At 42.8% G+C, this 25,851-nt stretch overlaps 2 protein-coding genes across 6 annotated transcripts in view; one reads left to right on the top strand and one right to left on the bottom strand.

Moving 5' to 3' along the window:
• The first annotated feature begins 509 nt into the window (after window positions 1-509).
• Window positions 510-7,565, top strand: PIGH (phosphatidylinositol glycan anchor biosynthesis class H). Of its 2 annotated transcripts, XM_075103165.1 has the most exons (5): window positions 617-934; window positions 2,607-2,777; window positions 3,231-3,440; window positions 4,084-4,167; window positions 6,329-7,565. In XM_075103165.1, exons 1-5 carry the CDS (start codon window positions 758-760, stop codon window positions 6,428-6,430), a joined length of 744 nt encoding a protein of 247 aa, XP_074959266.1. In that variant the 5' UTR covers window positions 617-757; the 3' UTR covers window positions 6,431-7,565. The 2 variants fall into 2 exon arrangements, with proteins under 2 accessions (XP_074959265.1, XP_074959266.1); XM_075103164.1 differs by lacking the exon at window positions 2,607-2,777 and having other exon boundaries at window positions 510-934.
• A 1,158-nt stretch (window positions 7,566-8,723) lies between these two features.
• The window catches only part of PLEKHH1 (pleckstrin homology, MyTH4 and FERM domain containing H1), a 52,646-nt gene continuing 35,518 nt past the window's right edge, over window positions 8,724-25,851 (bottom strand). For 2 of the 4 annotated variants that reach the window (XM_075103146.1, XM_075103144.1), the window contains exons 20-29: window positions 25,207-25,304; window positions 22,691-22,868; window positions 22,132-22,287; window positions 19,387-19,487; window positions 17,484-17,625; window positions 16,437-16,579; window positions 15,235-15,364; window positions 13,120-13,206; window positions 12,432-12,578; window positions 8,724-12,118 (exon numbers count right to left, since the gene is read on the bottom strand). In XM_075103146.1, the coding sequence (XP_074959247.1) occupies window positions 11,942-12,118; window positions 12,432-12,578; window positions 13,120-13,206; window positions 15,235-15,364; window positions 16,437-16,579; window positions 17,484-17,625; window positions 19,387-19,487; window positions 22,132-22,287; window positions 22,691-22,868; window positions 25,207-25,304 (1,359 nt within the window). In that variant the 3' untranslated portion in view covers window positions 8,724-11,941. Of the gene's footprint in view, window positions 12,119-12,431; window positions 12,611-13,119; window positions 13,207-15,234; window positions 15,365-16,436; window positions 16,580-17,483; window positions 17,626-18,771; window positions 19,059-19,386; window positions 19,488-22,131; window positions 22,288-22,690; window positions 22,869-25,206; window positions 25,305-25,851 lie in introns of those variants that run through there. The other 2 variants (XR_012662235.1, XM_075103147.1) reach the window with 2 other exon arrangements.

The raw sequence follows: 25,851 nt of genomic DNA, 5'->3' as shown, positions 1-25,851 counted from the left end.
AAGAACTTCTAGTAAAGGGTGGTACAGACAAAAGGTGACATTTATGTAGTAGGAATTAGTAAAGGCAAATGGGGTAACCCCCCCGCCTCTCTCTGTCATGGCAAGAGACGCGAACACACCGCCACGGTGTTTCGAAAACTGTTACAAAAAGAAGCAGCGAGCTGTCAGTTACCAACATCTGCAAACCGCGGAAGCTCCCAGTGCCGGTCAGGATTAAGGAAAGACGCCGCCTGGCGAGGTTTAACCCTGGGGACAACCCGGCGGCGGCGCCCCGGGGGCAGAGCGGGGCCGGGCGCGGCGGGGCCGGGGAATCAGGGGGCGGGAGGCTGCCGGGGGACGCCGTTTGGCAGGGGAGAGCTGTGCTCGAGGCTCCCCTCCTGAGCTCACCTCAGCTAAGGCTCCTCCCGCGCGGCCGCGCTAACCCCGCGCAGCGTCCGCGGCTGCGCTCCGCGCCCGGGCCGGGCCGACCCCGGCTCCGCCGCGGGGCCGGGGCCGAGGGGTGGCCCAGCGGGGCCCGGGGGAGCGGGAGGCCCATTAGAAGCAGCCCCACCCACCATTCTGGGACGGTGGCGGCGGCGGAGGCTTCGCGCCCCGCGAGCCCGCGTGAGGCGGAGGAGAGGGAGGGCAGGCCAGGCGCCCGCCGGGCCGCACCACCCCTTCCCGCGGCGAGAGGAGCGCCGGAAGCGTGTGGTTGGACCCGTACCACCGAGCCGGGCAGGGCGCTCTAGGCTGCTCTGCGGTGGTTCCGGTGAGCGGCATGGAGGAGCGGCGGTACCGCTCGGCCTCGGGGGCGACTATCGCGCTGCGGTGCCGCCGGCACAGCGGCTCCTGCCGGGAGCTGGCGGTGCGCTGCCCCCGCCTACAGCTCCGCTCGCTCAGCGCCGCCACCTCCGCCGTCTGGTTGGCGGCCTACGGCCTCTTCGTGCTCAGCCAGGTACCGACCGCCCGACACCCCCCCCCCGGGGCCGCCGCGCACCGGCCTCGCCCCTTCCTGCCGCTCCGCGGCTCGAACGCCGGCCGGCGCCAAGGCCCGGCGGGAGCCACGCAGCCACTGCCGAGCCGCGCCCGGGACACGGGCAACGCGGGCCCAAGAGGGTGTCTAGAGGCGGCGGGAAGGCGGCCTCCGCGTCTCCCGGGCCTCCTCCGTGCTGCGGGAACGGCGACGTGGGAGGTGGCGATAAGAATGTGGTGATAACGATGCCAGCCGGTGTCCGAGGGCCCACAGGCTGCGGCCCGGCTGCTCTGGGTGGCTCCTCGGGTGCCCCCCATGGTTTGTACGGTAGACGTGCGTAGGGGTGTAGCACGTTCTTGTGAGTCCAAATCACAGATATTTACTTAGAGAGATGAGTTGCGGGAATCTGGAATAAAGGATGTATTGAAGAAGGTGAGTGATTGTTAGTCCCCAAAGGGATCTTCCCAAGTAACTTGGAGGCCACTGCACCGTGAATGTCTTCTACCTGCTCATGTTTCACAGCTGAGGCAATAAGACCTTGGCAGCAGAGATTTCAAAAGCTGCTGATAAATCAAAAATATTAGCTTAGGTATCTGATCTGTGACCCATACTTGCAGGGAAGGACCAGACCAGTTATCTTCAGATTGGAGTCAGGGGCTTGACCGAAGAAGCTGGTTGCTGTGACAAATCTATGACAGTTGCACTTCAATTTTTTCAATAATCTTTCCCAAGGAATGAAGACAGAGATTGCAGTGTGAGTCAGTTGGGAGGTTTCTGATACAAAAATATGGTTCACATTCCTCTAGCTGAAAGGGAAGCTGTGTTTGAGTGTTATTTGTTAAAAAAGTGTACACCCCAGCCAGTGGTTACTACCCCACCATCCTCCCGCTTGGATTTACACGTGCTCACGCAGCTTGTATGCAAGTGACTGCAATCCTTCCTTTCTGCCAGGAAACCAGATCTGAAAGTCTCTCTCTGTGTGGATTTCAGTGTCTGTAATTCATGACTGGGTTTTTTCCCATGATGACAAACTTACAGAGAAGTCCTACATCCTTTCTGTTTGCAAGTGGCCATGGCTTCTTCACCTCACATGGAGGTACAGGCCCAGCCTGAGTGGCACAGCCAAGCAGTCTGGTCCTTTAGGAAGTGTCAGTTACAACTTTAATTCATGGGTGTGCGGCCTGGAGCTCTCTAAAACATGTCCCAGAAATAGGTTGTAGGTTGCGGACCTTTAGGATTTATTACCAAGTCTTCAGGTGACTTACTGTTGACTATAGTTTCATCAGTCATATATAATTTTATGTAACAGCAATCCCAAGACTGCAGCATGCAAAAGATGTTTGTCCTCAGACACAGCACAGAAAAAAGCAAATGTTCTTTAGATTGGTATTTAAGGCAGGAAGAGAGACGAGGTTTGAACAAGTTTAGACTTGCAGTTTGTAAGAAGAAAACCAGCAGGCCGCAGGTTTTCCCTAAAAGATTTTTCTTCCCCTCTGAGACTCCACCTTCAGTTCTAGTAAGCATTTCATGACACTTCTCTGTCAGTGATATCACCTCTATAGACATTTGTATAATACACTGTCATTGATGCAACTAGCTGGTTTTGGTTGAGATTTCTGCACTCAATTTACAAGGCAATAGAATTTTCTCTCAGTTTTCAGTTTCAGCTCCCAGTTCTTTCAGACCATACTGTGAAGAGAGAGACTTGGAGAACAAGTCTTATGAGGAGCGGCTGAGGGAACTGGAGTTGTTTAGTCTGGAGAAGAACAGGCTGAGGGGAGACCTTATTGCTCTCTACAGCTACCTGAAAGGAGGTTGTAGTGAGGTGGGTGCTGCTCTCTTCTCCCAAGTCATTAGTGATAGGATGAGAGGGAGTGGCCTCAAGCTGCATCAGGGGAGGTTTAGATTGGATATTAGGGAAAATTTCTTTACTGAAAGAGTGGTCAGGCATTGGAACAGGCTGCCCAGGGAGGTGGTGGAGTCACCATCCCTGGAGGTGTTCAAAAAACCTGTAGACATGGCACTTCGGGACATGGTTTAGGAGGCATGGTGGTGTTTGGTTGATGGTTGGACTTGATGATCCTAGAGGCCTTTTCCAACCTTAGTGATTCTAGGAAGACTCATTTAAATCTCACTACACTCATTACTCCACCTAAGTAAAATTGCCTTGTAACTGTAGCTTTAATATTATAATTTACTGTGCAATAGTACTTTCTCTAAAGCCGTGTTCAATTAATTGTAAGACCAGAGATCTGTCTTTGCTTGGCTTGTGTTACAGAATAGTATGGTGCTCTCTGCTGCTATCTTCATCACGCTGATTGGACTGATCATATACCTGCACTTTGTGAAAATTGACCAGGAGTCCCTGTTGGTCATTGGCTCACTTGGCATTCAGGTGACTTCATCCTATGCTTCAGGGAAGGAGAGCACAACCTTCATTGAGATGGTTCAAGTGAAGGATGTGGTTATCAATGAAGCCATCCATATGGTAATCATATACAGTCTTTTTTCTTGTGTATCCCTAGGTACAATCATATCCAGTATATTTTCATGAGCATGGTTTACCAGAGCAATTAAACACAGCACCATCCATAGCTTTACTGACGTCAGGAGCTATGTTTCAGATTTCTCTCTTTATCCTCTTATCTGTTCTCTCACCTCTAAAGAAGAACTCAAGTGAAACAAATAACCTCATAAAGCCAAATCCATCCCTTAGATAATGCCGCTGACACCAAGCTAGTGGTTTTAGCTCTTTGTGTTGTATTGTTCTTACAAATCCTGGTGCCAAACTCTGTAAGTAGTCAAGAGGGAGGTAAGAAGATAGACAACAGGAGAGATTATTTTCCTTTTGCTGGGGTTTTCTGCAAAGCTCCTGTAGAAAAGCAGACCTTACTCTTCCAGCATGTGTGTGTTCTTTTCAGGTTAAAAATTTAATAAAAAAACCACAGGTAAAATTATTTTTTTATTGTGTGAAGGTAGAAAAGCTATAGATATGAATTTGTAGGCTTGACTGTGTCCTGGGGTGACTGGCCTTCAGCCCAGTGAGCTGAAACAGATCCTCCTTCTGTGATAACTCCAGGCACTTGGATAGCATTTTCAAACTCCAATGATTTTGTCTGTTTGTCTTGTAGCAAAAAGTTATCTACTACCTGTGCATCCTCCTCCAGGACCCTGGAGATCCTCAGGGAGTATCTGAGGTTGTGCCACTCTTTCAGGTGAGTTTGACTGAATGGTGGAGAAATCCAGATCTGTGGTTTCTGTGTGCGCACCAGGTGTCTTGGCATATCTTTTCTGCTCCAGGTGCCAATTACATTGGCCTTTCCCTGGCTGGGCCTTCAGGGTGGGTCTTGCAGAACTGTGGAATGGGTGGTATTAGAAGTCTCAAAGAACTACGTACAGGGGATTTTTTTTTCATTTGCCCTCCATTCAAAGAACATGGAGCTGTGTAAATATGAGCCCAACCAGGAGTCTGCATGAACTAGAAGTCTTTGGCTCACGTAGGGTACTGAGGACTCCTACAGCTTTCTGCATTGCTTTATGCTCAGCGTTACCATCATAACTATGGCACTGTGCTGCAGTTGATTTTTCTCTCAGCTCTGTGTGCCAAAAGCACCCATAAAAAACTCCTTGGCATTAGAATGACTTCCCATGTCCCACCCGTTGACAAAGATCACAGTACAAGCTGTGAGCAATTTGCTTAATGTATAATAACTTGTTTGCTTTACTATTACCCTGTCTCTCCTTTCTCTTCTCGTGCTAACTTGTTCTGACTGTTCATAATCCTGTTTTTGGGATGGATTTTCTTTCTGCATGTACATGCTTAACACAACAATGCCCTGATCCTTGAGCGGTGATAAGCGGTACAGAGGTACCGCACATCTGAGACTGCTGAAATTTATAGCCCTTCCTGTCCTTCTTAATTCACCTGCTCATTCCTGTCATTTTCTGCTCCACTTCCAGTTTATCACCGATACAGTTAGTCTTCAGCTGAAACTTATGGGTGTAAATAGACTATTCCATCGATAGTTGTTGCTAACTCAGTCCCACAATTGTAAAGACATATACTAACAACAATATAAAGTATTTCACACATAGTCAAGGGGAAAAAAAAGGATTTGCTGGAAATCAACTAACAAGTTCCAGAGAGCTGCAATCAGGAACCGGTTTTAGTTATACATGCTCCTTTCCAGCTTCAAAGAGGCTGCCTGGCATTTGTGTAGTTTCTTTTTTTTTCCTACCTCAATTCTGAACAGTTTTATTTTAATGGAAATATCTCAGTATTGGTAGGGTTGACTCCACCAGTAAAGGAGGTACAGAAAGAGCTGTGTCAGTCTGCAATTCATTACCTGTCAGTAATTCTCACTTTAGCGTGCAAGTTAGTATGTTACTTAGTTTTGAAGGAGCAGTAATTAGTAACTTTGTTGCATCTCCTTCATTGGATTGCTCTAAGTTATGTCAGCCTTCAAAAATACAATTTACCGTGTCACTGAGCCCAGGAGCACTTCTGTGCTGAACTGACCTATTGTTCTCTTAAGCAACACTTACAAGGAGAGGCATTTGATGGACTTTACACAGCAATGCTGTTTTGGGAGCTCAAAAGTCATGGGACCACAGGGGCTGTGGGACTGGGAAACTTTCACCTTCTTGCTGGTTTTAGTCTGGTCCAGGTTAGAAGTGATGGAAAATCATTATACTTTGACCACCATTTGCTGTTTGTGTGAAAAGAATTGATGTTTTCAGTTAACCCGTTGTCCTTTTGTTGACAGTACTAGCAGAGGCCAAGGGCCAGGTGTCTAAATTCCCTGTCCTGAAGGTAGATTTTTCAGAGTGGAGTCTCCTGGGATGGTTGATTAGCATATGGAAGTCTGTGGTTTGGTAGGTCTCTAGAGGGAGTATGGCCTAACAGATGGGGTGGTGGGTTGGGAGGTGTCGATGTGTCACTGTGATCTGTGAGCTGAGAAATGGGAAGATTTCTGATTTGGTGAGAGATTCAGGCTAACTGCAGAACAGTACTGCATGTTTTGACCTCAGCTTTATGGACTGGCCTTCTTCATCACAGAGCAGGTATGGCTTATGGAACGGCTTTGCGTTCCCGTAACACCAGCTCACACACATCAAACACCTCCCAGACTGTGACAGATTATTTCTCAATGAACATGTAAAAAGAAAATCTATTCTCCATTGACTTAATGTGAGAAAGCTAATCAGCTACAAATACTTGGCTGTTGTATTTCTGATACATGCATGCTTCTGATAGTTAGCTGTCTCCACGTTCCTTTCTCTGCCCAACAGTCTCACTAGTGGGAAGTTAAATCTTTCCAGATCTTTTACAGCCAGTTCACAGCCTGATTCTCTGTTGTTTGACTTAAATTCTAGAGCTCAAAGCCACGTCTGGACTGCTTGACAGAAGTGTACAAAAGTTGTCAAGAAATCCTGGAGCAGAGGAAGACAGCTCCGCAATCAAGTGAAATAAAATAGTAAAAAAAAATGGAGGCAGCAAACTTGCAGCAGGGCTTAGAGACAGATGGAAAGGCAAGCAAAACTGCCCCATGGCTTTTTTTTTAAATTAGATGAGTAGAAAGTGGTGCAGCAGTACAGTGATGTTAGGGCTAATGGCCCACACAGACTCACAGAGTTGTTACAGCAAATGTCAGCTCAAGCACAGAAGTGAACCTTGAAATCCTCTTCTGTGAAGACAGGTGAGCAGAACTTTTTAGTCTCAAATAGAAAAGATTTTTCCTTGCCTCTCCAGAAAAGAATTATGGGGAAATAGGGCCAAGGTAGGCAAAGAACATGCATCAAACATTTACTCTTTTGTGGATCTGAAAATTATTATAAACTCAAACGTCACCTTGGCCAGACTGCCAAAAATATGTTTTTCTTTCTATTAAACCTTTTGGTTGAAAAAAAGCATATACCACTCTAAATACCAAAGCTGACTTGTGGGCTGGGATGGTAACTTCCTGATCCACAGGAGAATTTCAGAAAGAAAATAACAGAAAATTAAAATATACAGTTGCATTCAGTTATGTTTAATGAAATAAACATAGGAGAGCAGACTTTGACCTCTTCAGGGATTTGCTTGAAAGAGTCCCATGGGATGGGGCCCTAGAGGGAAGAGGTGTCCAAGAAAGTGGATTGATTGTCAAGAATCATCTCCTCAACACTCAAGAACTGTCTGTCCCAATGAGCAGGAAGTCAAGCAAAAATACCAGGAAGCCTGCGTGGATGAACAAGTTGCTCCTGGCAAAACTCAAACAGAAGAAGGAAGTATACAGGAGGTTGGAGCAGGGATAGGTAACCTGGGAGAAGTACAGCAACACTGTCCGAGATGCGGTTAGGAAAGCCAAAGACCACCTGGAGTTTAATCTGTTGAGGGATGTCAAAGGCAACAAGAAGGACTTCTGTAAGTACGTAAGTGGCAAAAGGGAGACAGGGAAAATGTGGACCCATTGCTGAATGGGGCAGGGGCATGGTGACACAGGACATGGAAAAGATGTGGCATTAAAAGGGCCACCTCAGTTGCTCTGAGAATATGAGGAAAATGTGTTGTTGAAAATTATGGTAATGACTATGCAAATAAAGTTTTATTGATTTGTGCTCTTGGGCGTAACTTAAGGTTGGGAAATTCTTCTTTGTTGTTGAGCTAAAAGTTACTGTAACCTTTAACGGGTATTTTTCTCTTTTTTCCATAATTCCTTAGTAATGCAACTGAGACAACTGAAGTATCAGAACAAGAGCTAAACCAGCAAGTTGGCAGGAGCCTAGGCATCACGCTTAATTTGCATACAGTGCTGTACTATGCTTGTCTACATAATCTGTATTTAAAACACATGGCGACATACCATCATGGAATATGGTAGAGATAAAAGTGATTTGGGTTTTTTTTCACAGTGCCATGAAGTTTGAAAGACACAGGTCAGCTCATGTCATAGGAAGTATTCTGGTTGTCCAAGTGAAAGGCAGCAGCTTGGGGATGTGCCACTGGCTTTGGGGTAATGTTGTCTAGGTTACTTCATTTTTTATGGTTTTATTTCTCATAAATACTTCAAACATTGGGGTTGATCAGATTTTTAATTCCAGTGCTGCCCTAATATAAGTTGGTAGGTCTCTCTGAAGTTAGTGAAGCTGCACCCTGATGCAAACAGTGTTTGGCAGCAAGTCCAGGTAGAAGTGGGAAGGGTGTATGTTGGGGCAGGCCCTGGGAGCATGACTATGTGAAGGACTACAGCGGAGGTCCTTTGGCTAAGAACCATGTGGTACACTCGACTTGCGTACGGCTTGGGGCGTGGTTTGGCCAGGTTGTGTTTCTTCATGGGGAGGAGAAATGGTCAAGGCCCCTGAGGAGCACTATAGCAGCAGCAAGATTTGCTGAACCGTGGGGAGAACGTGCTAGAAAATAAATTATCTCTCAGCAGAGTGGACAGAGTCTTTGGCTTAAGAGCGTGCTGGGAACATTGACTGTGCTGTAAAAATTCCATGAAGTCCTGAGAATGTGCACTGAAGAAACAACCAAGTAGCTGTATCACAGGAGGAAGCCTGGAAGATTGTTTTAGCCATCTTTTGAAGGAGTGAACATCCCATGCCCATGGGAGTGCACTTTGGTTATCCGCTAAAGCTGAGAGAAGATCAGCAGAGAGAAACAAGGAATCAGACTAGGGCACATTTGCACCAGGTGTGTGCCTGGATACCAAACACAATCTTTGTCCGTTTTTGTTAACATAGAGACTGTTTTGGCTTTTAAAATAGTTTCTTTCATTCTGAGAATAATACAGTTTAATTCATGATAACTGCATTTTATTAAGAACAAACAGAAATCTCACAGTGTCTCCCAGACAGCCTTTTGCATACACACAGCAGTTAAGAAAACAAAGGCTTTTGTCATCTCATTCTATGCTGCAGCAATAGTCATTGCCAAAAGCATTGGTTAAAATAAAAATTCTTTTCTCTAGCAAAGAATCACACAGAATAGGTATCTACACAGGGTTGGTTGGTTGAAGTCAGGTAAGCTATAAATAGGAGGTATATGTGCATCCATCAGTGGGGTGGTCCCTAAAGTACTCAAGTATTGGTGAATATTTTTAAGAAATAAGGAAGAGAAAAAAACTTCTATATGCCATGCTTTGCCATTTAAAGTGCAGTAATGGCAGAAAACAATGAGCTTCAGGACAGCTCTTGCTTATTCAACTTCTCTGCTTCCTGTTTGCCCTGGTACAAGTCTGGAGGACATGAATGTTAGCACTGTAAGGTAAGTACAGCCTCTGAACTGTGGAGACTTTTATGCCTTGAGCATCCCCAGCTCCGATGACGGTTCAGCTTACCCTGAAGCAGCTTTGTTACAGGTGGGATACAAGAAGCAGGCTGCCAGACAGACCTTCAGATAGAGGAATTGTTAGGCACAGGTGATGGAGTGAGGAGGAATAATGCTCTCTGTATTCAAACTACTGTAGCTACACTGAGATCACTCTCTGTGTGTTTGAGAGAGGGAGGCGGGAAATACATACTGTTGACCACTCCAGGACATATAGTCACTTAAAAGTATCTAAGGAAAAAAAAAAAAAAAAGACTAAATACTGTCTCAGAATTGGTTTTGGCTCAGAAAGCTTCTACCCTTTTCTGTAACTTCAAGGGACAGTCCTTAAATTCGTAACAAGGGGGCACATTATAGTATGTGCAAGTCAGGTCTCCATTCATACAATGTTTTCCTCTCTTATGTCTGCCATATTGTCTCCACAACCCTCCATGGGGTGGTTTGGGTGTTTGTTTTTTTTTGTTTGTTGGTTTTTAATGTTACAAAGATGCTGATCAGGGATTGCTTGAAATGATTTTTGTCTGTCCCATGCTCTTTTAATTTGTGTCTTTGCACCCACCATAAGCATGAAACAAAAACTTATTGAAGTATCAGCTCCACTGTGTGCATTAGTTGGATGTTTCAAGGTTGGTGGCAGGTACTAGGGAATAAAACCAGTGGTATGGTTGGTTTGTTCATTTGCAAATAGCTTTGGTTTACTATTGCTGAATTCTTTCTAATGGTTGGATTCACACCGTTTTAACTTGGGAAAGGTGCCCATGAATGCATAATTATTATGAAGTTGCATATGGTACTTAGGCAAATACAGTTATTCTTCCTCAGCTTTTTTAGAACGCTTATCAAAATAGCTGAACTCAAAAGCAAGGTAGATTTAGATTTTTCAAGAAGAATTGCTATTTTTCTTGTTTAAAATCTCTTAACCTTCTCAATTATAACGAGGTTCCTTTGAAACATCAAAAAACCCCCATTCTTTAGGAAAGTCAGAAGAACAATAAGTACACATTTGCTGACTACCTCCTCCTTGCTGTGGTAGCATGAAGGAAGCAGGAGTTTGAAAAGAGCAGCTTCTGTCAAGTCAGAGGGGCAGAGCTGGGTTGGGAAGATCTGTTCTATTTGCTGAAAGACAGAAAAAGTACAAAACTTGCTTGCATTGTCTTCCTTTGTCTGAGAGGATGTGCAGTTTCAAACACATCCCAAAACATCTACAACAGTCATTAACAGAGTCCTTGAAAATGCTTGTCTGATGGTGGAACATTTGACACATTCAGCCTTGCACCAGAGATCTAATTGTTCATCTGTTATGTAGAAGAGCGTCGATTCCCAAACACGTCAGTCCTAAGGATCTAGGGCATCATCTGACACTGTTCCAGTCCCAGTCATTCTGAGTCCTCGAAAGGCAAGACACAAGGTTTCCACCTTTATTTAAAGTTGAAAACATTCTTCAGTACCACTGGACTCTTGCTCTGTACTCCCTATTTCAGGTCTGAAGTTACAGCATTATTCTCAGTTTAGTTCCTCTTCCTTCTCAACAGTGTCTTCTTTCTTTCTTTCATGTCTGGAGCAAGGCTGTGGAAAGTTTCTGACTTTCACTTTTACCATCGGTTTCAGGGAGGAGTTGTTATAGCTCTAAGGAAAATTAAACTGTCCTCTTGGTTGCGTTAAGCAGTTGCATAAAAACTGTAATAGTCTCTGCAAAAAGACTATCTTAATAGTTGTTTTGGAAGTGGCAACATTGAATGGTAAAAACTTTAATATAATAGCTATTCACAACCAAAGCATAAAGCTGAAGTTATGCCTAAACTACCTGATCAGACTGTCATGTTAACCTTTACACTCTGGTAATAGCCTTTTCAGTGTAGATCTAGTTTCTGATGCAGTGATATGCAGCTCCTAACAGAGGCAGTATTCAACAGGATGCATCCTTGTAGAGGGTTCATGCCACATGCCACAGTATCCACTACCACCTGTATTTACTTTTAGGAGGACTGTGTGCTTAGCCTGCTGCAGTCAGATTCAAATCTGCACTCAAATCTGCCTCGCAGAGGTTGCAGCCTCATGCAGGTAAAAAGTGAGCAACTTGGGGATTGATGTGAAGAGATTATTAGAAATAATGGTAGTAACTGAAAGGGGCTATGATGACAAAAAGAGGTCACTAGGAGTTTTAAGAGCTAGATTGAGATTCCAGACACAGGGTGTGCGGTGATCTAAAGGCAGGTGCAAACCTGAAAGTGGGAGGGATTGAAGAAAATGTATGTGCTTGTAAGCAAATCAGTAAGATAAGGAGATGGAATAATAATGGGTGCCAGGAAAGAGAGCAGATGTAATGTGACTGGAGCACTGTGCAGGCAAGTGACCTGAGGCATGGTATTTTGGATGGAGTGTGGCATGGAAAGGAAGCTCCTGCAGTGTCCCCAGAATCAACATTTTAAGAAAAAGGACACTGGCTCTACCCATGCTAAGGAACTTTGTCTAATATTATGGAAAAAGAATCAGAGCCCACATTAAAGTAAGGTGTGTAACCAGCAAAATCATAGTGCTCTGCAATTCAGTACAGAGCAGTGCAAAAAAACCAACAAAAAAACCACCACCAAAACCAACCACCAAAACAAAACACCAAACCCCCAACTAAATTAAAAAAAAAAATAAAAAAAATCCCTGAAGTCCTTTGGAATGAGCTCTCAGAGCAGGGTGGGCGCCTTAGCACTTTGGGGCAAGGAAGGAATAAAGCACTGACTTTCAGTCTCCCAGAGCTTGTTAGCAGGTGTTTTGCTTCGGGAAGGCTGTGTAGAAGATAGGAGGGAAGGTGTGGAACGGTAGTTAATATAGCTGGCAATAAGAAGTGTTGCTTCAACAACCTAGGGAAAAAAGAAAATGATTAACTCTAAGTCAATGAGAGGTAAGAGTGCCCTTTGATTTTTAAAATCTATTGACTGCATAGCCATTTGCAAATGGCTTTCTCCCATGGAATGGTTTAGCTTTGAAATGAAGGTCGGTCTTTAAGAGTTAGGTAGAATGAGTCTCTTAATTAAAGGTTCCAGCTTACAAGGGATTTGTTGTATGTATATAGCTAGTGCAGCAGCCACAAGTGCCAGTCCCCAGGCCTTGTACAAAATGCCCAGCTGTGATGCTGCCAGCTGAAAAGAAACTCGCTGTTCATTTTGTAATTACCTTTGGAATTGCCATTGTGAAAAGGAGTTTTTCAGTGCTGTTTTTTCCAGAACTCCTTTCTTTCATTTGACTGACTACAATCATGAAGTCATCTCGACAGCCTCCAAAGGTCAGCACAGAGGAGTATGAATAAGAGACCTTCAAGTGCTGCAGACAGAGAGTTTGAAAGAGTCATAGTTCTGTAAAAGAAAAAATGGCCACCTTAAACTAATATATTTGCTACTTATCGCAAGAATACCAGATCTCCAGCAGTAAGAGGCAGTAGAGGTAATTGGCTCTATAGGTAACAGCTGGCAGAGAAATCTCAAATGAGAATTGCATTTCTAGTCTCCTAGCTTGCTCAATGACTCACTGCTTCAGAGCAAAAGTCCAAACTTTGTTATATCCCAGATGGTGTTAGCAACGCACATATCACTGAGATTTTGCAAGATTTGTGAGCATGTTTGCTGCCCATCAAAGAGGCAGTTAGCTGTTTCATGAAACCTTACCTTACACTGTAGCTGTAATTTTCCTTTGTTTATGTAGCATTCAAACATAGCACTGACTTCCCTCATCTCTGACTTCTACAAATTAACTTCCAGACCCATTTGAAGTTAAAGACAAACTTTTAGTCACTGTACGTGAACTGAGGGGAATGTGTTTCTGTTGGAGGTAAGTTATTTTTCTTAAACAGTGTTCCTCACAGTACCATAGTGTTATAATCCAGAATGCTGACACCATCTTCATTCACAGCTATCCACACTGGACAGTCTTCCAATGAGGAAGGCAAAATAGGCTAGAGAAAAAGAAAATTATTAATTGAGATATTTCTTGACCACCACGCAATGATGTCTCTGACATAAATCTTGGGTTTTAAGGATAAAGTGAAGATATGAGAGAATCCTACAGGCTTAGTGGTCTGACCTGGTTTGAATTTTAAGAGGACTTCTCTCAAAATCTAGAATAACATTTTCAGATTTTAATAGAATTTTGGGACTAGTGGCACAAGAGATGCAATGATAATGGAGGCTTTGAGATTAATTAAATTCCATCAGTGTAGTTAAAACGGAATTAAATGCTAGGACAGAGCAACAAAACGGCAGTTCTGCTCTGCTCTGGTTCTTATACTACTCCATCAAAGGGCCACAAAAATGATCCGAGGGCTGAAGCACCTCTCCTATGAGGGCAGCCTGAGAGAGTTGGGGTTGTTCAGTCTGCAGAGAGACCTTATTGCGGCCTTTCAGTACTTAAAGGGGGACTTATAGGAAGGATGGGGGCAATCTCTTTAGCAAGGCCTGTTGTGACAGGACAAGGGGTAATGGTTTTGAACTAAAGGAGGGTAGATTTAGACTGGATATAAGGAAAAAATGTTTTACAATGAGGGTGGTGAGACACTGGCACAGGTTGCCCAGAGAGGTGGGAGATGCCCCATTCCTAGGAACATTCAAGGTCAGGTTGGGTGGGGCTCTGAGCAACCTGATATAGTTGAAGATGTTCCTGCTCTCTGGAGGGGGGCTGGACTAGATGACCTTTAAAAGGTCCCTCCCAAACCAAACCATCCTGTGATTCTATGATTCTGTGATCAGGCAGGCAGTGAAGCATCTGGGTTTCTGAAATGCCAGTGCATTCAGAACCATCACATCAATGCAATTTTCATTCTTACAGAATTTGATAAATGTCTATCCATTATCTGTTAAAGATGAGTTATGTGTTGTTATGGCTAATGACATGACTCTTTCCTGGGAATCTGCTATTACATGGCTAATGCTGTTTAACTACTGAAAAGTTATAAAATATGTTAATCATCAGAAATATCAACATTATTTGAATTCTGGGTGGAACTATTCTGTATCTGATTCTTCAGTGTCACCAACCTCTGAAAGAAGGTTGAAAGAACTGCTGAAAGAAGAAATAATTGTCTATTTGAAAACTTCTTGTATATTTACTGAAGAGGTCACTTTTCGTCCTTAGACTTTATTCCATAACTATAGCAGCTTTGACTTCAAAGCAAGAGACATGTAACTATGAACAAGACCTATATCAAACTTTCAACAGAGAAGATTTCTGCTGAGTTGGGGGAAGCTGGGTAATGCCAAAACAAGACTTCTCAGACAGCCACTATGTGCTAAGACATTAGTTTGGGCATGGGTAATAGGTACAGAGCTCTAGCCTGGGATGGGCTGAGGGGTGGTACAAGCTACTGGGAGAAGCACTCCCTCCAGCTGCTCTTTGCTTTCGGGCTGATGCCTGCGGGCTAGCAGCTTACTCAGGATGTGCTTTAGTTTTTCTGCGACAGGACATTATCAGTGCTTGCCTCTCTTGTGTGGAAAGGAAAGGAAAGCCAGTTCTGACTCAAGCAGAGAACAAGTCTGGAATACCCATTCTCCTTTTAGCTAGCATCAGCTGCCAGGCACGATTTATGGGGAACCCTTCCCTTCCACCCCCCCGCCAGTGGTATGTAAATAGTATCTTTTTAACTATCCCTTTTAACATTCCCTTGATGACCAGGGAAATTCCTGCCTGAGAAAGCTTTGGTGAGGTTTGTAAGGGGAGTTAGTACCCTGTACTATGGTCAGCTGATGCAGCCAGGGAACCTTCAGTATTTATTTACTGAACACTAGCAACCCCTAGTGTTTAGAACATGTTTCTCTTCTTTCTAAACCTATGCGGTACCAGAGCTGTTCATTCAGAACAGCGTATTGTTCAGTTTTTCCCCTTCCTGAAGTAGAAGGATTTTCAACCCCTGTTACCAGAGATCATAGGTATATGTCTGATCAGATAGTTTACTCCCAGGAACAGGAGGAAAAAAGTGTGCTCCAGTTACCTTAGCAGCAAATATTCTGGTTCCAAAGAGAGGCCATTTCCGGGCCACTGTCAAATAAATTCGAACGCATTCTGGTGGAGAGCATCCCTGCAGCACCATCCACTTCGCCGCCAGCCTGTCAGCCAGTTGCCTTTCAGAATCCAAGCCACAAGACAGCCTTATTTACTAATGGTCTTCCAAGGAAAGGTGAGTAAAATAGATGTCCCTCTCATTCCAAAAGGGCTGTCCCACACAGCACTATGAACAGGGCTGTTAGCCCTGTCAGTTGAGGGTTGTACAGTCTGAGTTTCTTTTAGCATTCTCTACTTCCACAATTATTTTAGTACTAGTTATATTGGAATGCCCAGGAATCCCAGTCTCATATGGCTTGCTGACTGGTGTCTATATTAAACAACTGTAACTACAAACACAGAGGTAGCTGTTAGAGTAAAATCCTGCTCCGCTTGCCTTACCATTAAATGATAGTCTCACTTTCGTCTTAACTGTATGCTCTACATGGAGTGGCAATATATATTAACTCACTCTTGATAGGGCTCACTAGGGATGGTTTGGCAGCTATCTTGCTACCTGCAACTAGAATTTGCTTCCAAAAGGAGGTAATTGTGTTAGTTCCACCACTGCATCCCTAAAAGCAGCTTTGGATCTGGAAGATTATAATTCTCTTTCATTAAAAGAGTTAGAGCTGAGATCCATGGCAGCATCTGAACTCTGTATTTGAATATTTGAGATCTCTGCCCTGTGTGTGAGAATTTCCAAGTCAGAATATCAAAAAGCTCTGCTAAAATATGTCCTACCAGAATTACTGCATGGTCTGAAGCAGCCCATACATGCTGGCTGTATGGTTCATTGCAGATGTTACGCATCTGGATTCAATTGACACTTGGGGGAAGGGTAAAACAAAAATTAAGAAATGGAATTAATCTTAGGCTTAGGCTAGAGTTTGTTGGAACTGAGATGCCTAATTTGGAAGTTCAAGGCTTAAACTTCTTGTCTGGGGAAAATTACTTGGTGATTTGTCTCTTTTTGTATTAGTTAACTGCTAGTTTCTTTTAAAGCCACCCTTTCCTGACACTTGTGTTTTGTTTAAGTTTCTACGTCAAATAACCTTGACAGGACTCCTTGAAACTTCTTAATTATAAAAGCAGAATTATTGCAAGTAAAATGTGTTTTCAGTGTGAAGTACAGAAGAGCAAACAATTTACCTGAGCTGTTCAGGAGTAATGTTTTGCTTGTAGCATTTGGGGTAGAATTTATCTAAGACATGGTGGAGAAGATGTTGCATTTTTGATTGTGATGTTCCCCCAGGACTTGAAGATCCGGGTTGATCCAAATCTCCATATTCCACCTAAGACAACGTTATAGTTTATAGTGCAACAGAACTATGAGGATTTTAGTGCAGTAGAACATTCCATGAATTCCCATATCGATAACTACTGTGTTTACTAGCCACACAAAAAGACACCATCCAGCTAGGGAATTTTGTCTACAGCTTTTACCATAGTAAATGTATATAACAGAGCAACTACTGAGGACATGACTGCCCAAGGAATTCTTTACTGATCTACTAAAGTGAAGCAAGACCTCAGCCAGCTACTTGTTGTAGGGAGACATTTCTGTATAACTGCCAAGCTTTTGGGATTTATTTTCAATTGGCCAATTAAAGCAACAGCCTATATGTAAATCGTTTGGACATTTACAGCTCCTTCATCTCAGTTTACATTGCTTTAACAAATGCAACAATCAGTTTCAGCTCAGTAAGAAACTATTATCCTGTGCTTATCATGCCTACAGCTCATACTGTGTGTTTTAAGTGGTAAAATGCTAAATGCAAGCCTGGAGGTCTAATGGAGGATCCTACAAGATGCTCTTCCTGAGTAAGAGGCTATTGGCAGGGCAACAGGAAAAGTTTTTACTATTAAGTGGAATTCTAGTAGTGATACTATTTCCATATCTCTACTAAGGCACTACTTGGAGCAGTTCTGGGGATAGTCCAGCCTCACTTTTTTCCCAGTATTTTTCTTCACAAGGAAAGGAGAGGCACTCCTATAGCAAATTTCCCTACAGCAATAGGTGGTCTAACAACATATGTATGCTGGTGTAATGTGTTTGGCATGGTACATCTCAGATTATAGGTTTGATAAGAAAAACACTTTTGATGTAAAAGATAGCTGCTTAGACAAAGATATTCAATGTATAGCTGTAGTCCTTGGAGGACAAAAGCGAGGATTTCTGCCCATAGCCATACTTACCTGAGCCATCAGAGCCACCATTTCCAGAGCTAATTCCTTATTAACAAGAAACCTTCCATTGGCTATTTCATTGCTGACTTGGAAGGCCAGTAGCAACCGCTCCCGGTCTGTCTCACCTTTGGACTGACTCCGAAAATACAGCCTAAAAAGCAGAGAGGATTGTGAAGGTAAAAGATATTGTGAACTGAAGGCAGAAGTGGGAACTTCAATCAAGGTGAGTAAAAATAAAAGTGGGGTGGTTTTTTTTCCTCCTCCAAAGTGAACTTCGTGTATTGTGAGGGTACTGGACAGAGATTTGGAAGCTGAGGTGTTTCCCTTATGAACAAGATTTACTCAAGGAGGCTCAAAACATGCTTTTTAACTTTGGAAGCCATTTGCATTCTGAGCACCAACTGCTTCAAGACAGTGAAGCCTTATTAAACACAAGTAAATCAGTGTCTGTCTGTCCCCATCAAGCGCAGACAGGCAATATTTAAAATGTGTCCCTCTCTGCTTATCACAGAATACAGAACTGCCTCTGCTCCACCTGTGTAAACTTCTACATGACAGCCTTGTAGAATTGTTATTTTTGCCAGCTTTGTTTTGACCACTTGCACTGATACTGTTGTTAAAAAGTTTTCAGTTTGCTTCAGCAGGAAATAAGAGACACACTTAGCAGGCTTTATTTCAAAAATTGAAGAAGCATTCTTGTAAATCAAAGCTTCCTACTATTTTTTTATTCTGTTCACACTTGCAATTTTTTTGACCTGATATAGCAAGATAATTAATTGGTGTTGAAGACACCAACTTGGGGAATGCTTCCCAGAACCATTCCTAATGCATGCCTGTTTACAGCCCACACTACCTAATTCAAATATTAATTTACAGCTGCACCTATGACTATGCATTCCACAATACCACACAAGATATTCATTCCAGAGGATCAGTTTATTTTTATGCCAATCTAAGAGTAACACCACCATTAGGGCCACAGTGATCTTACACATGTCTTATCAGAGTCCTTGGTGTTAGAACAGCCCAACCTTGGAAAGACCCTTATCAAAACATCCTTGCTGTCCAGTCCAGGCACATTCCAGTCCAACAAAACATTACTGCAAAGTTTCACTCCTGAAACAAATGCTGCCTTCTGGGTCAAAAGCAGTAACTTCTGCTTCCACCTCTGTTACAGCAACTAACAAAGCTAACAGAAATTTGTTTCCACCATTACAGTCAACAAAATCTTAATACATTCAATACAGGACTTTGTCCCTTTCTGGTTCTGGCCTTTGTTTTGCTCAACACAACTCACATGCAGAAAGCCATTCCTTATTCTCACACACAGCTCTCCATTCACTGTAATTCAGAATTCCTGTCTGTATTCTAAATGATGAACTTGTTCCAGGTTTTGGTTTACATCTTTGTTTCATACTTTCATTCTTATCATGGGCACTGCTGCTCCAAGTATCCTCTACAGCTCGTGCCATTAGGAACATTATTATTGTATCTTTTTCATCTTTGTGATTCTTCACTTAATTGCAAGTTTCAGCATACTCGTTTTCACTGATGATTTTTCCCCCAAGCCTCTCTTCTTCTCACCTAAAATGCATTATTTAATTATGTTTTAGGATCTTGGCAAATGAAGTTGTGCCAAGTATGTCTTATTGTGCTCCAGCTCATTCTTAACACATTTTAAGTCTATTTGGCTATTGCAAAGTGTTTTGGGTTTTACCTGTAGGCCATATGCCCTCTTTTACACAAGCCACACACAAAAGTAATCACATCTTGTGTAGGATTTGAATGCACCTTAGCCAGAATAGTTTTGGCTCTAACAGTACAATAAATTACTGGACATCTACAGAGATATATCCAGTCTAGAAATGTTTAATTAGTAGCAGTAGAGAGGCCAACCAATGAAGCACAGTACCTGTTCTTATAGGTCAACTTCACAATTCTTGTGCCACCTTCATATTTCCCAGGATGCAATTCTTTTAAGGCTTGTTCCCATTTAGAAATGACATCACAGATCTTTAAAAAAATACATTAGAGAGAGGAGAGAAAAACTGAGGTGAAATATACAGTCAAGGCTTGAGAGGAAAGCAAGTGAAAGAAGTATTGTGGAACACAGAAGATAAAGAAATAGACTGGATCAGCATAAACACAGCCAAAAGTGGCAAAACAATTCCTTTTTCTGTTGCACAGTATGTAAAAATTAAAGCGTTTCAACTGAAAACTCCATCTCTATTCTGCAAGGGGACATCTGTAAGCGAATTCTGGTCTGGTAGCAACACCGTGGCTATGTCTACGTTAGCAAGTAGCAAAGCACAGGAGGAATAGATCTGCACAGTGAAACACCCATTCCTAAGACTATGCCCACACTATGAGTTTCAAAGGCTTTTCCTTTGGACAAGATTTAGTCTGATCAAATGGTCTGAAAGCCCACTACTATGTTGGATCACATCTTCCAGTTCATATTTCACATCAAAAGAATCCATTTCGTGCTCTCCAATGCTGCTCCTGATTGTGAATCAAAGCATGGCTAATAGGAATGATTGGTAGGTTTGCTTCAAAAGTGCTCTTCTGAGCCAAACTAAAGCACCAACATATCCTCTGAATAGCAGTGCTCTACATGCTTGGCTAAACCAAACCCTTGGATGTCAATGTCCAAACTTCGAGAACGTTTGGTCCTGGATTCCAACTTTGTAGCTCAGACACCTTTTTACTAATAGCACAGTTAATCTCTTTAGTTCCATTCATCTTCTCTTGATTGTTCCTGTTCTTTTACAAGTGGTCTAATAAAGGCCCCTACACCTCTTCAATAGCATCTCAATAAAAGGAATGGGAACATAAGAAGGCACATGAAATAATCGGATACCCTAATCCTCTCTTAAGAGGCTACTGAAGTTGCCTTGGCAAGGAAATAATAACCAGTGCCTTTGATTGTCTCAAACTCCTTTGTTTACTCTAATATCTCATCTCTCCAAACAGTGGTTCCATTACCAGCAAAGCTCCAGATTATCTGACCTGTATCAGGCCATGAAGGCAAAATATATATTTTGGCACTGTCTGTAGTAGTTTCCTCTTCAAACCATCTAATTTAAAGTTATTGGCACCTTCTCCCTCCATTGCCCAATGTGAAATTTTACACTGTGTAAAACTGAATGTTTATGTTCCTTATAGGTATCAGGGCCTCCTCAAAGTTGCCACTACCACTATTCCTCCATCAATGCGGTATGACAAATTATTCTCCCAAATTTGTACCAAAATCTGATGTGTCTCATTCATGGCCACTAGCCTGCTCACTTAAGGCAGTCATCCAGCTGGAGCATGGGTAAAAATCTCCATATGAAAGACACAGATGTTAATATTTTCCCTGCTTTCCTTTTCCCTTAATCTGAGGCACTCCTCTCTTTTTTAAAAGTAAGGGCTTACTCAGTAGAGCTTTCTCCCCCAAGTACACTCATCAACAATGAAAGCCTGAGTTATCTGGAGCTGGCAAGGAGATACTTCATAATCCAATAGATGAGATTTATATAGACACGCCAAGAGACTCAAAGCCTAACACAAATTTGTCTCAATTAGGAGCGTCACGTTTGATGTTAGTTGGGATATCTGATCACGCTAGCTAGCTTAATCGTGTTTTAACTTTGCAGTCAAGACAAATTAAACTTTAATACGTGCTAAAATATGATTTAAAGACTTTTTAAAAATTGATCAATTTATCAGCTACTAAAACAGAACATGCTTTCTTAACGAGTATCTCAGACTAGACTGAGCTAATTATTGAATCACAGAATCATTTAGGTTGGAAAAGACCTGTAAGATCCTCAGGGCCAACCATAAACCTAATATTGCCAAGCCCAGCACCAAACCAATTCCCAAAGCACCATATCTACCTGTCTTTTAAATATCTCCAGAGATGGTGACTCCACCACTTCCCTGGGCAGCCTGTGCCAGTGCTTGATAAACCTTTCAGCGAAGAAGTTTTCCCTAATATCCAATCTAAACCTCCCCTGGCACAACCTGAGGCCATTTCCTCTCATCCTATCTCTTGGGATAAGAGACCGACCCCCACCTCACTACAACCTCCTTTCAGGTAGCTGTAGAACACAATAAAGTCTCCCCTCAGCCTCCTTTTCTCCAGACTAAACAACCCCAGCTCCCTCAGCCTCTCCTCATAAGACTTGCTCTCTAGACCCTTCACCAGCTTCATTGCCCTTCTTTTGACACACTTCAGCACCTCAATGTCCTCCTTGCAGTGAGGGGCCCAAACCTGCACACAGTACTCGAGGTGGGGCCTCACCAGTGCCGAGCACAGGGGCACGATCACCTCCCTGCTCCTGCTGGCCACTGTTCAATCCTGATACAAGGCAGGATGCCATTGGCCTTCTTGGCTGCCTGAGCACACTGCTGGTTCATATTCAGCCAGCTGTTGACCAATACTTCCAGATCCCTTTCCACCAGGCAGCTCTCCAGCCACTCTTCCCCCATCCTGTAGCACTGCATGGGGTTGTTGTGACCAAAGTGCAGGAATTAATATCTCATCTCTGAATACTAATATAGATAGACAATACTCAGGTGTATTTGATCTTGTTGCATTAAGAAAAATTTATTAGCCATTTAGCAGCTCTTCAAAGATGATGCTGAATGTAGCAGAGGAAAAAAAAAATACCTTCATGTTGCCCTGCAGACAGTGTTCCAAATTCCTCCCAGAAGGATCATCTGTGAACAGAGAAAATCCCATGTGGGATGGCTTTCTCATTCCTGTCTCCTGGTTCAGTCGCTGGATGACTTCATCAACTGTTGAGGAACCATCAAAACCTACAACCTACAAAGAGGAGTTAATTGAGGATGACTTTCAAGAAGCATGGCATTAATGGATATCACAACTAATGAAGCCTGGTTTCCTAAAGACTGGTGTCTCATGATTGTCTGCCAGCTCCAGTAACTGCACTTGCATATTGTCTCCCTTCACGCTGCATTCTTTCTGAGACACTTAGGACATCTTTCCGTTTTCCCCAGCTAGCTTTTCTTCCTAAGACCAGTACAGCCGGGACTGGATACCTTTCGTTTTCTCAGGAAAAATGGCTAAAACAGCAAGGAGAAGAAACGGTGTCTATCTCCCAATATCTGATACGTATGAACACTATGGTGCCACCCACCCACATGAAGGAGGCAGGTTTTGGTGCAGTCCTCTGGTGCCCAGACAAAAAGCAGCTGTGGTGGCTCACCTGGTAGGTTCCATTCATGAAGTGCACTGGGATGCTGAAGGGTAGTGAGTGGTGGTAGGGATTTCTCAGCAGGATGGATACAATCTCCATCCGGGAGGGCTTGGCTTCCCGTTCACCAGTCTGCACAGCGCGGTCTACTGATCTCTGGCAGTAGATGGCATACTTGCCTATTTCGCTCCTAGACAAAGAGGTGGAGATAGCCATGTCCTCTTCCATTTCCCATGCCGTGACTAGAGCATTCCTCCCTCAGGCTTTTGCTCAAGCAAAGATACATTTCTGTGCAGATATACTAGTTCATCTCAACAGACTAACAGCTAAAGCGAAAAGCTACAACATAAACCTGAGCTCTAAGGATCTGTAAAATTAAGGTAGACAATGGACTCTCTGGGAATCACAAGAGCATTCCCTGCTCCTAGATGGGCTGGACATAGTATAAGAATATCCTCTTCTGTACCCTGTTGCCATCATAGTATCCATTAAACCAAGACCTGTTCACCCTCAAACTCTCTGTTATGCCAGCAGAATTTAGTTACTATCATGTCAAGTCCTGATAAGGATTAATACTAAGTTGTAATGCATTAGTCTCACTTACAGGATTATATAAATTGTGTTTATCAATTTACATGGTTATAAGCTTCTCTAAAGCCGGACAGGAACAGTCAATTACACCTTTTACAAAAATGCTGAGAATGTATATACTGCTTAAGTTCTGAAATTGAAGGATTTATATGGATTTATAACCGTGCTATCACCTTGCAGGGGAAGGGGAAACTACTTCCATTCAGGATGCCTTCAGGAGCTCAGTACATGATTATATCTCCAGTTAAATCTCTGTAAGCAACATGGAAGTCAGGAGCTCTGGCTTTTCACTGGCATTACAGTGCTTACTTCCCCAGTAAAGCATTTGATTAATTTTCAGATGGAGAATCTTGTTTCTATGAGAAGCTGTTGTCTGGCTTCCAAATGCTCCTGAGCCCTGTATCATCTTAGCCTAGAACTGTGCCTCCTTTTCCTCCTCTCAGAGACTGGATATGTCCTCTAAGGTCACCTTTCATGAAAAACACTACCAAGAATGCAGACCTAGTGTAAATCTAGACTATAGGCAGTATGCAGTGTAAACACTCTAGTGTCTTGTTTGCTGTATGAAACAGGGAAAGCATATCTATTTAACTGTTCAAGAAACAGCCATAACTACTCCATCTAAAGAGACACAAGTATTCCTAAAGCTAGGCTGAAGGAGCTAAGCCGAGTCTTGTTCAGCAACTGCTCTAAATCTAATCTAAAATACAGATGAATATAAGCACTGTTTTTGTAATTTCTGTACATTTGTTTCTAGCCCTATTGTTTCATAGCTGGATTGTATAAATACATTTCCTCTTTGCTTCTGCTTAAAGTTTGTTTGTTGATAAAGGTACTTTTGGGCTAAGAACCTGGCAGACCATCAGCACAGTAATGCTTGAAACTGATGCAATGAATCAGTTTCGCAGAGGCCAGCACATCCTTATGAAATTCAGTAGTCCCAAACTCAATAGTCCCAAACAGTAGAGCCGCTCCTCTTCTCAGCTGAAGTAGGGACAATGGTAATGCACAGTTTGAAGAGATGGTTTCTAGTAGTATCCAGAAGATAGGGCCCTAACATGTTGCCTTAGCCCATGGAGGGAGAGCCTGAACATCAAGGAGTGCCTCATATCTGTATTTTTGCTTCTGAGAGGAAATAGAAAATTTGAGGCAGTGTATAAGAAAAGAAAAAAAAACCTTGATTGAAGGAGTACACAGATTTCCTTCACAATACCAGGAGACTTTTAGCTTGAGTTCCAAGGCAGACTCAGGCTGAGTATTTGTTAGAAATGAAACCACTCTTTTACCTATGTCTTAGCAACAGTATATTCTTGCAATAGACAATGAGGTATCTCTAGTTGTGACCTCCCCGCCAAGGACACAGTGAGATATGCTGAAGACCAGATCACCACAGAAACAAAGAGCACAGCATGAACACTGGAGAACAACTTATTGCTGTAACAGTAGGTCTTGCTCTGTTTTCTTATAGGGAAAAGTGTTACACACTAAAGAGGTAACAGAAAACAGTACTATATTTCAGGTTTGTTAGTATTTCCTAACTTTTTATAGTTCCCCGAGTTGTTCTCTGCCTCACTTTAGTTCTGTCAGTATGCCTGCTAACCTAACAGCAGAATATAATCACGTAAAATTGTAATAATTCATTCTAAATAATGATTGACACAAAGACAAACCAAAGTAAAAGAAAATATGTACCTCCAGTTGCATTGGCAAGAAGTTCTTTTGCCCAGTATAGGTCACACAGTTTTGTGAAGTAGCTTAATATAACAGACAAATTAATGTGAATGACTGAAGGCGGGCAGCTTGATACCATTGGGAATCTTCTGTCCCCTCCCTCAACTTTTTTGCAGGTGTGAGTTACAAAATTGCTTCCACCTTTATCAGTAGTGGATGCAACATACAATCAGCTTAGCAGAAGAAAATGATGTTGCAGTCTTTACCTGGGGTCTGCATGACGCTGCAAGTGCTGTTTGATGTACCAGAGGAAGTGATGTTGAGGCAGGAACAAGGGAGCGCACAAAGCCAGGAGTTGCCAGCACTGTGAACATAAAACTGGACGTGAGTCTTGTTCTGTTCTTCTTGCCTATTGTCTTTCACAGAATAGTGCAACCAAAATGTTGGATGGTGAACAACGCTTTTGGAAGTGACCATTTTTAGACATGTAATTCAAGATGCTTCAAAGGGAAGCAATGGTCAGAGGACAGGATGCTCTTCAATATCTCAACCTGCACTCTTAGAGGAGGTGTTCTAAATCATTAGCCACTTTTGAAAACACTAACGTAGCCAGAGCTGAGTGAACGATTAAGACTTAAATTTATATTTCTTTCCTATTTGCAACTGCAAATCATAACGAAGAATACACTGGGGGATTTTTTTTTAAATTAGACCCATTATTCTTCAACCAGATTTTATTTTCTCATTTGAGCTGGGAATATTATAACCAAGTATCTACATTCACAGTATAACTTATTCATTTGAGTTACCCAATAATTATAGTGCAAAAATCAGATTTCATGCTTAACAGTAATATTCATGATTTGCATGCTGTTGATTAACTAAAATGGAAAACAAAATTAATACCATGT

The sequence above is a fragment of the Phalacrocorax aristotelis genome, chromosome 9, assembly GCF_949628215.1.
Source record: "Phalacrocorax aristotelis chromosome 9, bGulAri2.1, whole genome shotgun sequence".
NCBI classification, from domain to species: domain Eukaryota; kingdom Metazoa; phylum Chordata; class Aves; order Suliformes; family Phalacrocoracidae; genus Phalacrocorax; species Phalacrocorax aristotelis.
The sequence above is the reverse complement of the archived record's forward strand: the minus strand, read 5'-3'. Positions and strand labels throughout refer to the sequence as shown.